Genomic DNA, 17,367 nt, shown 5'->3' on the forward strand with positions numbered 1-17,367 from the left:
AACCAATGCATCCACAGCGATTGCCTGCGGGTCCCTGGCCCGAGCGACATATGTGGGCACCTTGGCGTTCACTCTGGAAGCCATCAGGTCCACATCCGGAGTTCCCCACAGTTGACAAATCAGCTGGAAGACCTCGGGATGCAGTGACCACTCTCCAGACGCAAGACCCTGCCGGCTGAGAAAGTCTGCCACCCAATTTTCCACACCCGGGATGTAGACTGCCGAAATTACCGAGTGGTTTGCTTTGGCCCATTGAAGCACGTGCCCCATCTCGCGCATGGTTGCTTTGCTGCGGGTGCCCCCTTGGTGATTTATGTAAGCCACCGCCGTGGCGTTGTCCGATTGAATTCGGACGGGGCAGCCTGCTAAGAAGTGATGAAATTGTCGCAGAGCCAGCCGAATTGCTCGTATCCCCAATAAGTTGATCGGGAGGCGGGCCTCCTGCGGAGACCATCGCCCCTGGGTCGTGTGGTGGCGAAACACCGCTCCCCAGCCGAGGAGACTGGCGTCGGTGGTCATCACCAACCAATGGTCTGAGGGGAAGGGTTTCCCCTGGGTCAGAGAGGAACTGGTCATCCACCACCCGAGTGACCGCCTGACTTGAGGGGACAATCGACACCGCCGATAGAGCATGAAAGGATTTTTGTCCCAGGCTGACAAGAGGGCGCGCTGCAGAGGGCGAAGATGGAACTGGGCGAATGGTATTGCTTTCATTGCTGCCGCCATTTTTCCTAGAATCCTCATCCCGAAACGGATGGTATGAGTGACTGGTTGGCGAAACGTCCAGACTCCCTGCCGGAGAGCTAGCGCTTTGTCCTGAGGGAGAATTACCAACCCTCGACAAGTGTCGAAGATCATTCCTAAGAAGGAAATCCTCTGAGCTGGCACAAGCGATGACTTCTTCGCATTGACCAACCACCCTAAGCGGGTAAGAGTATCTAGCGTGATGTTGACATTTTCCCCACATGCCCGTATTGAAGGGCCCTTGACCAAGAGGTCGTCCAAGTAAGGCAAGATGACTATGCCTCGAGAATGCAGTAGGGCAATGACAACTGCCATAACCTTTGTGAACACTCTGGGAGCCGTGGCTAGCCCGAAGGGTAGTGCTACGAACTGAAAATGAAGACCGTTGATGGCGAAACGTAGAAACCTTTGATGAGGAAGAAAAAAATGTGAATATGCAGATATGCGTCCCGGATGTCGATTGAGGCCAAGTATTCTCCCTGCTTCATGGCCGATATGACTGAACGGATAGACTCCATCCGGAAATGTCTGATCCCGATGAATTTGTTCAGAAGCTTCAGGTCCAAAACCGGTCTGACAGGTCCGTCCTTTTTGGGAACCGCAAACAGGTTGGAACAAAAACCCTGAGCCCTTTCGTGTTCTGGCACGGGAACAATGACCCCGTTGTGCTGGAGCGATTTGATGGCTCCTAACAGAGCTATTGCCTGGGTATCCACCCTGGGAAGACGAGAAAGAAAAAAACGTCCTGGAGGGCATCTGACAAATTCTATTTTGTAACCTGAGGCCACCAACTCCTTTACCCATGCGTCGCATGCGACACTGAACCAGACGTGGCAAAACCAGAGTAGTCGGCCACCCACCTTGCTGGTGTCGTCTGGTAAACGCCTCGAGTCCTTTGGCTGACGATCTTTGGGATCTGGCTCTCCTTGATCTGGGCTGCTGAGAACGCATTCTCCCCAATGGGTTGGTTCTATATGAGACCTGCCGCTCCCTATCCTGGTTGGGGCGGCTAGAAGCGGCGGAATTGGCCGCTGTGGTCCCCCCGGGGTTGCGAAAGGCCCGAAAAAGTGCCTGAAACGGGTGGCAAAAAGGCGGTTTGACCTTTTGTTGAGGGAGAAAACCGCTCTTCCCTCCTGTGGAGTCGGAGATAAGTTGATCTAACTTCTCCCCAAATAGCCGGCCGTACTGATAAGGCAGGGAAGTCAAGGACTTCTTGGAAGTAGAACTGGCCCACCATGTCCTTAACCATAGAGCTCTTCTGATAGAAATTGTGTTAGCGGAAGCAAGTGCTGCACAATTGGTGGCATCCAAAGATGCATTGATTACGTAGTTTCCGGCCATCGCGATCTGACTCGCGATCTCCGATATCTCTGCAGGTAGATCTTGCTCCTGCACGATTCTGACCATGAAATTATGGCCTTGGCTAACCAAGTTGCTGCGAACGAGGGAGAGAGCGCTGATCCTGACGCCTCATATACTGAGTGAGCCAAGCTCCCTATGAGGTGATCCATGGGACCCTTAACAGAAGAACCACTAGGTACGGACAACAGGGTTTTAGTGGCTAGGCGCGAAACCGGTGGATCCACCATCGGAGATTCCGTCCATTTTTTATGGAGGTCTGGGGCAAATGGATACCTTGCTTCGAGCGCCTTTTGACCTGAGAAACGCCTGTCTGGTCTTTCCCTGTGTCACTGCACTATGTCCTCAAACTCAGGGTGAGTGGCAAAACCCGCTTAAACACCACCTTATGGCCCCGTAGCTGCTGAGGGATCACCCTCAATCCCCAAGGTCTGATTGACGGCTTCTATGAGGCTGTCCACTGTTTCACGTGACCCTGGAGTATCCAGGTCAAGGGGCTCGTCTGAGTCGAAATCTGAGGTCTGCTCGCTATCAACCACTGGTGACGGGGAGCGAGAAGCAGAACTTACGGATGCCAATGCACCGGATGGACTGGGCGACACCATGTGGATTCTTTTCCCCCGGGTCTGCCTGGAATGAGAGCGGCCCCTGCAGGCCGAAGGCTTTTGTGAGGTGGAGGTTCCCTCTATGGCCGGCGAGCCACTGTCCCTGCCCCTATCTGGGGCCTGAAGGGACTCGATTGCCCTCGTAAGCGACACCATGGACTGTGATAGTGATAGGGCCCACTCCGGGGGGTTTGGGACCTTGGTCGCGGTCACAGGGGAGGGCTCCTGGGCGCGTTCAGACTCACAGGCCTCGCATAATCGCTTGCTCTGCGCCCGCGGAAACGCAGCCCGACAAGAGATGCATGCAGCGTAAAAAAACGAGTTTGTCTTTGCTTTTTTCGGACATGCTGTATCTGTCCGCTGCTGGGGAAGGGGGGGGGGAGGAGGTAGCACCTCGTTTTCCCTGTAGTGTGGCCTCTCGGGCAGCACTTACCCCAGTCCTGTGCCCCCACGTGTCCTGGACGCCTCTTCACATCAAAATCGCACGCCACAGCTGTGGGGCGTGCCTGCCAGCATATGGACCGCTCCAGGGGCGGTACTTCCAGCTCTGCGGCCTAGCCGCGCTCCGAAGCCGGGGACTAAATTTATTCACCGCCGCCCGGGCCTGAGGGGCGGGCCGCCGGAAGTGATGCGCGGCCCGGAGGCGGAACTTCCGGCTGCGGCCTAGCTCTGGCTAAAGCCGCGGCCTCAATTACCCACTGCCCGCGACGGGGGCGCGGACCTTCCATGGCGCCAAAAAATGGCGCTACTTACTGGCGCGGGCTACTGTTACTGCCGCACCGCGCCCGCCAGCTAAGGGCACCAGCCCTGGATCTTCACCGCAGGAGCCCTCCCAGGCCGTCGTCCTCTGTCGATCCTCTTCAGCTTCCTGAGCTCAGGTATGTGAGGGGGGCCTTGAACAATAGGACGGTGCAGGCACCCTAGCTCCATCTAACCCCTTCAGGGGGTGAGGAGAGGGACCATCCGCCGCCTTGCAGCCCCGCAGTCTAAGCATTGGTGGAGCAGTGGGGGCCGCACGGACTAGTCTTGTGCCTCTGTACAGCCCATGGTTTCAATACCTAGGGGTGGTCAGGGCTAAGTCCGGCATCATGTCCCACGTCGCGGGAGAGGATACGTGGAGGCGACACTTGCATGTGCTCGCCCGTTGTTCGTTTGGGGAAATCTGACCCTTTCAATAGGATCCATTGCCCCTGTCATCTTCATGGAAAAAATAAAAAAGTCTGGGAAAAAAAAAACAGACGTGTCCCTCGTTGCGGGAGAGGATACGTGGAGGCGATACTCGCACGTGCTCGCCCGTTGTTGGTTTGCAGAAATCTGACCGTTTCAATAGGATCCGTTGCCCCTGTCTAATCTTCATGGGAAAAAAGAAAAAAGTCTGGAGAAAAAAGCCAGACTTGTGCCTCCATGGACACTAAGCAAAAAACGGATTTCCACCCGCAATGGGGACAAGGGTGTATATGGCGGAGTAAGAGCTAACCTCTTTTTTTTCCACTTAGTGTCAGCCTCCCAGCGGCAGAAGCATACACCCACAGTATCTGTGTCCCCCAATGAGGCGAAGGAGAAATGTTCAGTCAGTTCATTAATAAGTATAAAAAGATGAAAGCACAGGGTAATTCTTCATAATGCACACTGTACCTTCTCTGGAGGAACGTCTGACAGAGAAGAAAGGGCTGTGCAAAGGTCCATAATGTTTCCAATCTTTGGAACAACTACTTTGTACTAAAAAAAAAAAAAAACAAATACAAAAGAACAGAAACTCTATAAAATATTTATCCATTTGTAATATAATGATTATAATTAACCCCTTAAACCAGGGTTTTCCCCAGGAACAGAGTACACTTTAATCAACAGATCTTGGAATAAAAATGAGTTCCACTATGTTCCTGCGCTGAGATAACCTTATAATTGTGCCCCTGCTGTGTACTGTGTAAAGGCTGTGTCTGACCGTACAGAGACATGGTCTGATCATACCACAGCTCCTAGGTGGGGGTAGGAGGCTAGGAAAGTGTACAGACATTACAACAAGAGTATACAGACATTACAGCATGGGATCATGGCTGATTCATTATGTGAGGTAATAAATGTCACTGCTTTTTTAAAAACTTGTCTTGCAGAAATAATCACCTGCGATCCCATGTTGCGATGCCTAAATGCTCTCTTTTGCTTCCTCCGCTGCCCAGGAGCTGTAGTACGATCAGACCATGCTCCTGTACGGTGAGACACAGCCATTACACAGCAGGGGCACATTTATAAGATTATCTCAGGACAGGGACATTTATTTTAGACATATCCAATTGTGGAATTTATTATTATTCCAAGATCAATTGATTAAAATGTACTTTCTTTGTGGGAAAATCACTTTAAATGAACACTTCAAGCAAAGCTTGTACACTGTGTAATATCTAGCCTGGGGGAGGAGGGCTATGCATGACATAAAAGATATAGAAAGACATCGATTAGTAAAACATCCCAACAACAAGCTATACAACACAGTGTTGCCCAAAGGTTTTGCGTGTCTTACAGCAATTTTGTCTTTACTATAATTCCTGGACACATTCTTATTTTTATAATTATATATATATATATATATATATATATATATATATATACAGTATATATATATATATATATATATATATATATATATATATATATATATATATATATATAAAAAAAATTATAAAAATAAGAATGTGTCCAGGAAATATAGTAAAGACACAATTGTATATATATACACTGGGTGCAGAATTATTAGGCAAATGAGTATTTTGATTACATCATCCTTTTTATACATGTTGTCCTACTCCAAGCTGTATAGGCTTGAAAGCCAACTGCCAATTATGTAAATCAGATGATTTGCATCTCTGTAATGAGGAGGGGTTTGGTCTAATTACATCAACACCCTATATAAGGTGTGCTTAATTATTAGGCAACTTCCTTTCCTTTGGCAAAATGGGTCCGAAAAAAGATTTGACGGACTCTGAAAAGTCAAAAATTGTGAGATGTCTTGCAGAGGGATGCAGCAGTCTTCAAACTGCCAAACTTTTGAAGTGTGATCACCAATCAAGCGTTTCATGGCAAATATCCAACAGGGTTGCAAGAAGCGTATTGATAAAAAAGGCGCAAAATAACTGCCCATGAATTGAGGAAAATCAAGCGTGAAGCTGCCAAGATGCCATTTGCCACGAGTTTTGCCATATTTCAGAGCTGCAACGTTACTGGAGTATCAAAAAGCTCAAGGTGTGCCATACTCAGGGACATGGCCAAGCTAAGGAAGGCTGAAAAATGACCACCTTTCAACAAGAAACATAAGATAAAACGTCAAGACTGGGCCAAGAAATTACTTAAGACTGATTTTTTTTAAGGTTTTATGGACTGATGAAATGAGAGCGACTCTTGATTGGCCAGATGGATGGGCCCAAGGCTGGATCAGTAAAGGGCATAGAGCTCCACTCCGACTCAGACGCCAGCAAGGTGGAGGTGGAGTACTGGTATGGGCTGGTATCATCAAAGATGAACTTGTGGGACCTTTTCGGGTTGAGGATGGAGTGAAGCTCAACTCCCAGACCTACTGGCAGTCTCTGGAAGACACCTTCAAGCAGTGGTACAGGAAGAAGTCGGTATCGTTCAAGAAAAACATGATTTTCATGCAGGACAATGCTCCATCACATGCATCCAAATACTCCACAGCGTGGCTGCCCAGTAAAGGTCTAAGAGAAGAAAAAATAATGACATGGCCCCCTTGTTCACCTGATCTGAACCCCATAGAGAACCTGTGGTCCCTCATAAAATGAGAGATCTACAGGGAGTGAAAACATTACACCTCTCCGAACAGTGTCTGGGAGGCTGTGGTGGCTGCGGCACGCAATGTTGATCGTAAACAGATCAAGCAACTGACAGAATCTATGGATGGAAGGCTTTTGAGTGTCATCGTAAAGAAAGGTGGTTATATTGGTCACTGAATTTTTTTGTTTTGGTTTTGAATGTCAGAAATGTTTATTTCTAAATTTTGTGTTATATTGGTTTACCTGGTGAAAATAAACAAGTGAGATGGGTATATATTTGGTTTTTAAGTTGCCTAATAAGTCTGCACTGTAATAGTTACCTGCACAAACAGATATCCTCCTAAGGCCTCTTTCACACTTCAGTTTTTTACAATGAGTCACAATCCGCCAGGTTTTGAAAAAAACGGATCCGCAATTTACTTTTGAGGATCCGTTTTTTTCCCCATTGACTTCCATTATTGGCGGATTGTGACGGATTGCCGTCCGTTGCTCCTTTTTTTTTTTGCGGATCCGCCAAAAGTTGCTGTCCGTCACCATCCTCAAAGATTTCAAAACAGAGCTTGCATCCATCTCTCTCTCTCCTTTTCCAGGCTGCGATTCCTTTAGAATTCTTCATTTGTAGGATCCGTTAAAAAAACGGACGGGTGGCATCCGTTGTCATCAGTACTAAAACGGATCTGCCATCCGTCCTTTTGGCGGATTTTGACTGATGCAAAAAACTGAAGTGTGAAAGAGGCCTAAGACAACCAAATCTAAAAAAAAAACCCACTCCAACTTCCAAAAATATTAAGCTTTGATATCTATGAGTCTTTTGAGTTGATTGAGAACATAGTTATTCAATAATAAAAAGAATCCTCTCAAATACAACTTGCCTAATAATTCTGCACATGGTGAATATACATAGTAAGTATCCATTCGGACATGAACTCAATGCTGAATTTTCAATAAAGCTTTCTCCTTAATGCAGAAGATCTATATCCTGCCGCAAAGCACCAGAAACCTCTCCTGATTAGACCTGTTTCACACTTCCGTTTTTGTGTCCGCCAAACGGATCCGTTTCCGTTTTTTTGACGGAAACTGATGCAAACGGATCCGTTTTTTTAAAAACGGATCCGTTTTTTTGACGGATCCGCGGTAACCGTAATGGAAGTCTATGGGACAAAAAAAACGGATCCTGCAAAAAATGGCGGATCCGTTTTTTTACGGAAAACAACGGATTTTGACGGATTTGAAAAAACGGAAGTGTGAAACAGGCCTTACCGACCATATATTCATTAAAGACCATTATAGTTCAGACATTTAAAAAAAAAAAAAAAGCTCACACAGAGGGAACAAAAATATTCACATATGCTGATGTGAAAAAAGTTCTGCAAAATGACCATGAAAAAATATATTGATGCATCACAGTGATACTCAACGGCTAGGACTCTCAGTCCAATTACTGCAAGCGTCTTGTCTCTTACCTGCATAGGTTTGGCAAGAGGGTCCATTCTTACAAGATACACTTCCAGCGTGCGCTCTTTTTTCATCGGTAGTGGAAGTGTTAAGTAACAAAAAGGATCAAACGTCACAGAAATTTTCGCACATTCAGGACAAACTAAGGTGGACTTAAATAAACCATGAAATATATCAACAATAATGGAGTCATTTCTTTTTATATGGTTCTCCCAGGCCTCTTCAGCGACTACCTGTAATACAAGAACATCCAGTGTAAGGGTTAAAACAGAGTAATAGTCATATGTTTTCCAGGTACCATATTTTTCAGACTATGAGATGCACTTTTTTCCCCAAAAATTTTTGGGGAAAATGGGGGTAAGTCTTAGCGTGGTGGCAGCAGAGTCGGGCGATTCTTCCAGTGGTCTGACGCTGCAGGGGTGATGATCTCGCTCCCATCCCAGTCTGGTGCGGCAGTTTCGGCGGTGCTCGGAGCTGCGGGGTGCTCTGGTTACATGGCGGTTTTGGCGGTGCTCGGTGTTGCAGGGGGCTCCAGCGACGTTATGTGAAAGCCCGAAGCCCCCCCACAGTTCTATTGCCTCAATGCTGGGACCTCCGGGAAAATGGCCACAGGAGACGGCGCATGAGCAAATTGAGATCTTGTCTCCCGAGATTTCGGGACGAGATCCCATTGCCGAGATCTCAACCTGCGCCTGGAGAATCAATCTAGCCTCCAGGAAAATGGCTGTCGGAGGCGGCGCACGTGCAGATTGAGATCTCGGCTCCAAGATCTCGACTCCCGAGATCTCATTGCCGAGATCTCAATCTGCGCATGTGCCGCCTCCTGTGGCCATTTTCCCGGAGGCTACAGAATCAAGGCAAGGCAATAGATCTGCGGGGGCTTCAGGCTTTCACCTAATGTCGCCGGAGCCTTCACAGCACTGTGCACCGTGGAAACTGCCAAACCATGTCGTCAGAGCCCCCCCGCAGCACTGTGCATCGCCGAAACTGCCGCACCATGTCACCGGAGCCCCCCCGCAGCACCGAGTACCGCCGAAACTGCCGCACCAGGCTGGGATGGGAGCGAGATAATCGCTCTGCAGCGTCGGACCACCGGAAGAATTGCCCGACTCCTGTTGCCACCAGTGCTGCCGATAACCCCCAGGTAAGATGAATTCAGGACTGTAAGACGTTCCCCCCACTTGGTGCATTAATTTTTTTCCCTCATTTTCCTTCTAAAAATTTGGGGTGCGTCTTATGGTCTGGTGCGTCTTATAGTCCGAAAAATACGGTAACTATGAATACATATGTCACAGGCTTTTAATGCAGGAAAGATATATCTCTTTGTACTTTGTTAGCCAGTAGGTAGAAAAATATTAAGATTTCAGAGTCCTCATTAGCTGATACCTTTTAATGGCTAACTGGATAGATGGTAACAAATAGCAGCTTTCGAGACTACTAAGCCTGATGATGAGACCCAAGCAGTTTTGAAAGCTGCTATTTGTTACCATCTTTCCAGTTAGCCATTAACAGGTGTCAACCACTGAAATCTTAAGGATTTTAATAGACATTTTATCCAATAAGCTTGGTCAATGGTAACAAAAACGTGTACCCTGCTGTCAGATGACCTGATCCACTTTTCTTTTGCATTGTTTTTTTTTAAATTTTACTTATATAGCACCAATGTTCTGCAGCGCTACACAAAGATTCCATTCAATAGTATTCAGTAACAAACTAAATTCCAAATTAAAGGGATTGTCTGACAGTAAATTATTTTTTCAATCTAGGCATGGACTGATTAAATATAGCAAATAAATAACATACTTCCTTTCCAGCGTCCCCGCAGATGCAACTTGGCTGCTCTAAAAAATCTCAGCAACACAGCAGCCGTAATTGGATTCAGCAGTGCTGTGACTTCCAAACAGTGGTGTAGAGCCTTTAGTCTTTTGGGAGTTTTTAGCGGCTTGCGCTACATCTGCGGGAACGCTAGAAGGCAAGTAAGTCTCCGTTCATTAATTTTAATCAATCCATGCCTTAAAAAAAATAATTGTATAATATTATTATTACTTTACTGTCAGGCAACCCCTTTATGGCAGAAAAAAAGTAGTAGTCTTAGCCAATTTTTTTCCCCTAAGCTCTACAAAATGTGTGCAATGTAACATAAGTGTCATGGCTCTGTTGTCGGGTGTCCCGGGATCAGGGGCGCCCTAGCTAGCCCTGTTCCCCGAATTACTTCTGATGGTGAAGACGCTGGGGCCACGTACATTGCCTTAGCTACTAATTCCGCCCTCTGTATCCTTTCACCACCCAGGGAAGAGGGGAGTTGTAGTGTACCGTAATACACCAACCAGACTAACAAGGTAATACAAACAGGGATAAAGGAAAATTCCAAACATACAAATATACTCATACAAACAACAGAGGAATGCACCTGGGAGTGGAGAATGGGGTAAAACTAAAGTAGGGGAAGGAGGGGAAATTAGCACACACCCAAAACCTAGCAACAGTCACAGATACATCCAACAAACACCTTCTCAAATAACAACCGCCAACCAACAACTTCCTACCATGCAGCAAAAGCTAGTTCTGGCAACGAGTGCTTGCCAAGGTCCAGATTATATAGGAGATGGGAGTGGCTAACAGTGTACATCTGAGAACCTTAATGCAGGAAAGCTTCCAGGAGCTCTCAACTGAGCAGATTATCCCCTGCAATGCTAAAAGAAAACTGCACCACTTAATATGAAGATGACGTGCTTCTAATCAGTGCAGGAGTAGGAGAAATCAGACGCTGCGGTCTTCTGGCTCATATAGTGACAGCAAGTACTTACAGATTGCCGTCTCCTCGTTTCTAGAGCCGCCTCAGTCCTCTCCTATACATGAACGCTCTTCAGATTTTTCAGTTCACACTATGTGTTGCAATGCTTCTTTTGCAATGTAAAGCCTTTGAGAACCAAAACAAGGCTCAATAGGCTCACAATGAGAAAATGACTTCTGCTCCACACAAACTATAGCGAGAGTTTGCTAGTTTGATTTCAGATCACGTGGGCCAGAAGAGGACAAGAGTGATGCTGGAAACTTGAGAAGACTGATCTCCTTTAACCGATTCGGATGTTACCTAGAGGATGAAGATGACCTACACAAAAAGCCTTGAGAGAACATACAAACTCCTTGCATATGTTGATGGTTTAAACCCCAAACTTCAGCACTTTAAAGGGAAGCTGTCACATCAGATAATGATTACCTACAGATCCAGGGATAATCTACAGGCTAGTAGCGTTAAAAAGGTGTCCAGCAGCCTTAGGGCTGATACTCATTTGCGAGAGACTCGCACGATTCTCGTGCCAGTCTCTCGCATGAAAACCTGGCACTGCCGCCGGCACTCGGACCGCAGCGTGTGGCTACATGCATTTCTATGTAGCTGCACGCTCTGGTCCGAGTGCCGGAGGCAGTGCCAGGTTTTCATGCAAGAGACTCGCGTGCGAGTGTCCCGCAAATGAGTATAAGCCCTTACTGAAAGCGAACCTCCTGGAAGAAAATGGACCTTATTCCTCCCGGAAGCCTGACAGCTTTAAGTCCTGCATTCGTGACAGCAAGGCTTCAATCATCGCTCCTGTCAGCACACCTCGTCACTATGACTGGCAGCTTCAATGTATATAAACTATAGGAACACAAAAGCGCAATAGGGTCTTATCTGGGTAGATATTAAAAGAACGAAAGAAATTTACTCACCCTTTCCAGGAGAGATTTAAGCATGTAAGATCCGTAGTCAGCTTGCTGCATGTCCAAAAGGTCAACTCTGTGACCGCCAAAACTATCAGACTTTTTGTGGAACTAATTCATGGACTTTAGTGCGCTGCTTGACAAAATACCAAATCCAGGTTATGTTGAAAGATTAACCATTTAATTCCCAACGCGTTTCGAAGTATATAATACTTCTTCCTCAGGGGATGACATACACATACACATGTATGTCATCCCCTGAGGAAGAAGTATTATATATTTCGAAACCCGTTGAGAATTAAATGATTAATCTTTCAACATAACCTGGATTTGGTATTTTGTCAAGCAGCGCACTAAAGTCCATGAATTAGCTCCACAAAAAGTCTAATATGACTGGCAGCTGGCTCTCCACTGATGCACTGTAGAATAGGTTGTCAATCCATGTTACAGCACTTAGTGATGGAATCTACAAGAGACAAGTACCTTGTCTGGCCTCCCATCTGCATCCTTGAGTTGGATATAAGGCTTCTTTCGAATTCGATTTAAATCTTCATGTAAGCCATCTAATAAGAAAGCAAGTAGTTCTTGGCAATCTTGCTGCTGATACCCAGAGAATTGAGGTGCAAATCGGCCTACCTGAGTCTGCAAGATGGAAAAACAATTATTTCTGCTACCAGTAAGAGAGGAGAATACATACGACTACAATTACAGCCCATTAACAGAGTAGTGGAAGCAGTTTGTACGGTGTCTAAAACATGGAGCAGTACGGATTAGACTAATAAAATACATTTGTCCAGAAAAATAAACTAGTAGACAGTGTGCAGAACAGATAATAATGAACAAACTTTAATGCTAAAGGGTAACTGTACTTTTCAGAACTCATAGAATCCCACGGTTTGCAATATCATCTCTACGCAGATGACACGCAGATCTACCTTGCTGGACATGTCATCACCTCCTTACTGACCAAAATCCCACAATGTCTGTCCGCCATTTCATCTTTCTTTTCTGCTCGCTTTCTAAAACTGAACATGGACAAAACAGCAGGGCTGTGGAATCGGAGTCGGTGCTCATTTTGGTGGAGTCGGTATAAAATGGACCGACTCCTAAAATATATAATAAATTGGGTAGAGTAGTTCAATGCAGAATGTGCTGAATATTTTTTCATACGAATTTGGGAAAGTTATGAAATGTCCTATAAATGGCTGTTCTATTCCTGATCTAAGGCTACATTCACACACAGCGTTTTTTGAGGATACGTTTTTCAGCTGCAAAAGCAGAACAGCTTTTTAAAAAACCGCATCACCTGAAAGGTTTTTGAGCTCATAGATAATGTTTTCAATAGTAAAAGCAGATTAGAAAAACGCCACACAAACTGACATGCTCATTCAGCCCAAAAACGGATCCTCACAAAACAATGTGTCTGAATGTCATATTTTGAAACCCATTGACTTTGCTGGGATGCCCAGAGTTACTGCATTTTACTGCAAAAAACGGATCCGCAAAAACGCTGTGTGTGAATCGTGGCAGTAGCCAGCGAGGGGCAGCTGCCCCCCCTAGAAGTAGGGGCACGCACCTATCAAAACTCACTTGTATGCTGCAGTGCTTCCATCCTGCACCGGCTCCAGACTGCAGGGGGCAATCTCCCCTCCTCTGTCCGGTCTTCTGCTGTCTTCACCAGAGAGAGGAGGGGAAGGGGTGCCTGCCCTGCACAGGATCCGATTCCTGGGTCCCGAGCTGGAGAAAGTGAGAAAGTTGTGCACACGCTGCAGCTGGCAATAAGAGATAGTCTGCAAGAGGGACATGCTGGAAATCTGATTGGAAATGTGAGGAAATTGGTTATTGCCGTCAGAACCCCTAAAATTGATTCCATCTTGAAGAGATGTGCTGGGAAAGGGGCAATTGTGGATCAAGCCACTCGGTGGGGCAGCACTTATTTAATGATTGAGCGATTGCTTGAACATATTTACAATCTATTACAGTTTGTGTTCTAAAGTTGTATTCCAATAAATATATATTATGTTCTATCTAAATTTCTCGATTATTGTATAATAAAAATGATTAAATGTCTGATGTTCACATTGTACTGCAATACATTTTTCACTTAAATATAAGCAATATATGTTGGAGTCGGAGAGTCGGTGTAAGGGAAATTGAAGAGTCGGAGTCGCGGGTTTGGCTTACCGATTCCACTGCCCTGTTAAAACAGAATTCATTAATCTTTCCCCCATCTCACTCTACCCCTCCACCAGACCTATCCATCAACGTCAATGGCTGCTCACTTTTCCCAGTCTTGCATTTTCGGTGCCTCCGGGTGATCCTCGACTCTGCCCTCTCTTTCAAGCCACATATCCAAGCCCTTGCCTCCTCCTGCTGACTCAGAACTCAAAAATATTTCTGTACATTCCTTGACCAAGAAACTGCAAAAACGCTTGTCCACGCCCTCATCATATCCCCCCTCGACTATTGCAACCTCCTACTTTCTGGCCTCTCCTCTAGCACTCTTGCACCACTCCAATCTATCCTAAACTCTGCTTCCCGACTAATGCACCTGTCTCCCCATTATTCCCCAGCCTCTCCTCTCTACCAAGCCCTTCACTGGCTTCTTATCGTCCAGAAGCTCCGGTTCAAAACCCCAACTATGACATACAAAGCCATCCACAACCTGTCTCCTCCATACATCTGTGACATGGTCTCCCGGTATTTACCTACATGCAACCTTCGATCCTCTCAAGGTCTCCTTCTCTGCTCCCCTCATATCTCTTCTTCCCACAACCGCATACAAGACTTCTCCCATGCTTCCCCCATACTCTGGAACTCTCTACCCCAACACATAGGACTCTCGCCTACCACGGAAACCTTCAAAAGGAACCTGAAGACCCACCTCTTCCTACAAGTCTACAAACTGGTGATTTTTAGTCTATTGAACCGCTGCATGACCAGCTCTACCCTCTTCTAATGTATCCTCACCCATCCCCTGTAGACTGTGAGCCCTCGTGTGCAGGGTCCTCTTTCCCTCTGTACTTGTGTGTGTGCCTTGTATTGCTCATGTTTATTGTAACTGTTTATGTATGCCCCTTTTTCAAGTTGTGAAGAGCAATGGAATAAATGGCGCTATAAAAATGAATAGTAATAATTATAATAAGTTGTCCTTTGTGTACATAACATATAAACGCTACTTTTGAGTATGTCTTGTATCCTGCATTTTCACCAGTTTTCCCCTCTGCATGCACGATTTCTAATTTGCCATCCACTGTGAGCTAGATAAAGGAGACTAACTGCAATGACCTGTTCCATACACAGCCCAGCACACAGAGAAGGGCTCCTGCTCTCCATACATTAGCAAACAGAGACAAGCTGCAGCATGGAGAAAATTATACAGAGGTACTAAGCTATCTGGATGTTAATCATGCTCTGGCGTGAGGTAAAAGACTTGTAAGAAAGCTCAATATGATCTCTGTGAACCCTGTACGTGGGCAGAAAGTTTACAATAAGTTGGGGCAGTGGGGTTATATAGAGTTCATGAATATGATTGACTACATGCCAGCAGGTTTACAAGTACTCCAGTGATAACCTCCTGCTGATAAAATAAAGATTTTATGAAAACTACTCTAAAGGCGCTTTACATTTAGCGATGCACCAGCGATCCTGACAACGATACGACCCGGTCAGGATCGCTGGTGCATTGCTAAATGGTCGCTAATGAGCTGCCAAACAGGCAGATCTCACAGCGATGCAGCAGCAACGCAGTAGCGGTTGTTACTTATCTTTCAGACACGGCGATCCTGACGTCCTCCCGCCCGCGTCCACGCGTCGCTTGTCGGCGCCAGCAGGAAGCGCCCGACGAGAAATGGAGCTGAACGATCTCGCGCGATCAGCAACAGACAGCGGGGGAGCTGGTCGGAGGTAAGTATCACACATAGCGATATCGCTGCTGCGTCACAAAATCGGTGACGCTTTAGCGATATCGCTATGTGTAAAGGCCCCTTAAGCAATCTCGTAAGTGACACACTGCTGGAATCAGGGTCTCTGCATCATGCTGCTCTCAAGATAGGTGGCAAAAAACTTGAAGACCGATTCCTTTTAATATTTTAATATGGTATGCTGCAGGTACAAGGTACATCCCCTGACCAAGCTTGATGTGAAACGCACATTGGGTGCATTTTCTTTATCGGTAAGGTCTGTCAGATGCAACTGTGCATTACTAGAGCTATCTGACAACACTCCTTATTCTTTATTCTCTTTTCTGAATATCTACTCTGGCTAAATAGTATTGACTATTTCTGACTCTTACTTTCACCGAGCATCTGGCCTCAATGCTGAGACTATATTAAATAGATTTAGTTTCTTCTATATTTTTTCTATATTATGGGAGAGTGGTAAGATTGTCTACCTATTGATTGTTTTTAGTATGCCTGAATATGCATATTTATTTTACTGTATTTAATCATTAATAAAATAAAATACATATTCTTAATGTGTTGAGCCTTGCACAATCTTGGTGTAAGTATTCAAGGTACACTGAGGGATTGATTCAGCACTGAATTTGCAACTCTATTAGTGATTTCCCATACTTTTTATTTTGCATTTTTCTAACCCCTTCTCACCCAGGCAATTTTCTGGACTTTATTTTTTTCCCCCACTTCTTTCAAGAGCCATAGCTTGTGTATTTTTCCATCAACAAAAGTACGAGAGCTTATTTTTTTGCAAAATGAGCTGAAATTTTGAATGACACCATCTACGTTACAATACAATATACTGGAAAAAGGGGAAAAAAAGTTCAAAGTACGGCAAAATTGAAGACTCTTAAATAATAAATACATATTCACTTGTGTCACCATTTTTCTAAGACTCGCAAAACATTTTCATTTTATGGTCGAAGGGCTGTGTGAGGGCGCTTTTTTTGTGTGACGTGCAGTTTTTTATTGATACTTTGGGTAGATAGATACAACGTTTTAATCTCTTCTACAAGCATTATTTTGCAGTGCAGCGGAAGGCAAAAGACTGCAACTCTGGTATTAAAAAAAACAGGCACACTATATAAATAAATAAATTATATATATATATTTAATATATATTTTGATATACAGAACTTTTATAGATAAGGCAATACTAACTATTTTTTTAATAATAAATTTTAATGGGGCAATCCCTATGGACTTTGACCTGTGATTAGGGATGAGCTAGTAGTGAAATACTCAGACTCGCTGTACTCGTTACGAGTACCTCCTAATACTCGGGTACTCGTAACGAGTCCAATGTAAGTCTATGGGAAATGCGAGTAATGGGCTGTGCTTGACTGTGCGGGGACCGTGCTGGACCGTGCTGGGACCGTGCTGGACCGTGCTGGGACCGTGCTGGACCGTGCGGGGACCGTGCTGGACCGTGCGGGGACCGTGCTGGACCCTGCGGGGACCGTGCTGGACCCTGCGGGGACCGTGCTGGACCCTGCGGGGACCGTGCTGGACCCTGCGGGGACCGTGCTGGACCCTGCGGGGACCGTGCTGGACCCTGCGGGGACCGTGCTGGACCCTGCGGGGACCGTGCTGGGCTGTACGGGGACTGTGCCAGGCTGTGCGGGGACTGTGCCAAATATTGCGAGGCGAGTAGTGAAATACTCGCCAGGATTCGAGTACCGCATTACTTGCCGAGTACAGAGTCCTAACGAGTATACTCGCTCATCCCTACCTGTGATCATATGATTGATTTATGCAAAACAG

At 45.9% G+C, this 17,367-nt stretch overlaps 1 protein-coding gene across 3 annotated transcripts in view; it reads right to left on the reverse strand.

The window, feature by feature from the left end:
- Nucleotides 1-17,367, reverse strand: part of USP15 (ubiquitin specific peptidase 15) — a 135,488-nt gene that overhangs the window by 40,165 nt on the left and 77,956 nt on the right. For all 3 annotated transcript variants that reach the window (XM_073541517.1, XM_073541518.1, XM_073541519.1), the window contains 3 exons: nucleotides 12,131-12,289; nucleotides 7,957-8,181; nucleotides 4,344-4,427 (listed from right to left, as the gene is read on the reverse strand). In XM_073541517.1, the coding sequence (XP_073397618.1) occupies nucleotides 4,344-4,427; nucleotides 7,957-8,181; nucleotides 12,131-12,289 (468 nt within the window). The remainder of the gene's footprint in view (nucleotides 1-4,343; nucleotides 4,428-7,956; nucleotides 8,182-12,130; nucleotides 12,290-17,367) is intronic.

This window comes from Dendrobates tinctorius, unplaced genomic scaffold (genome assembly GCF_039654945.1).
Source record: "Dendrobates tinctorius isolate UK_male_01 unplaced genomic scaffold, ASM3965494v1 ptg000122l, whole genome shotgun sequence".
Lineage (NCBI taxonomy): Eukaryota > Metazoa > Chordata > Amphibia > Anura > Dendrobatidae > Dendrobates > Dendrobates tinctorius.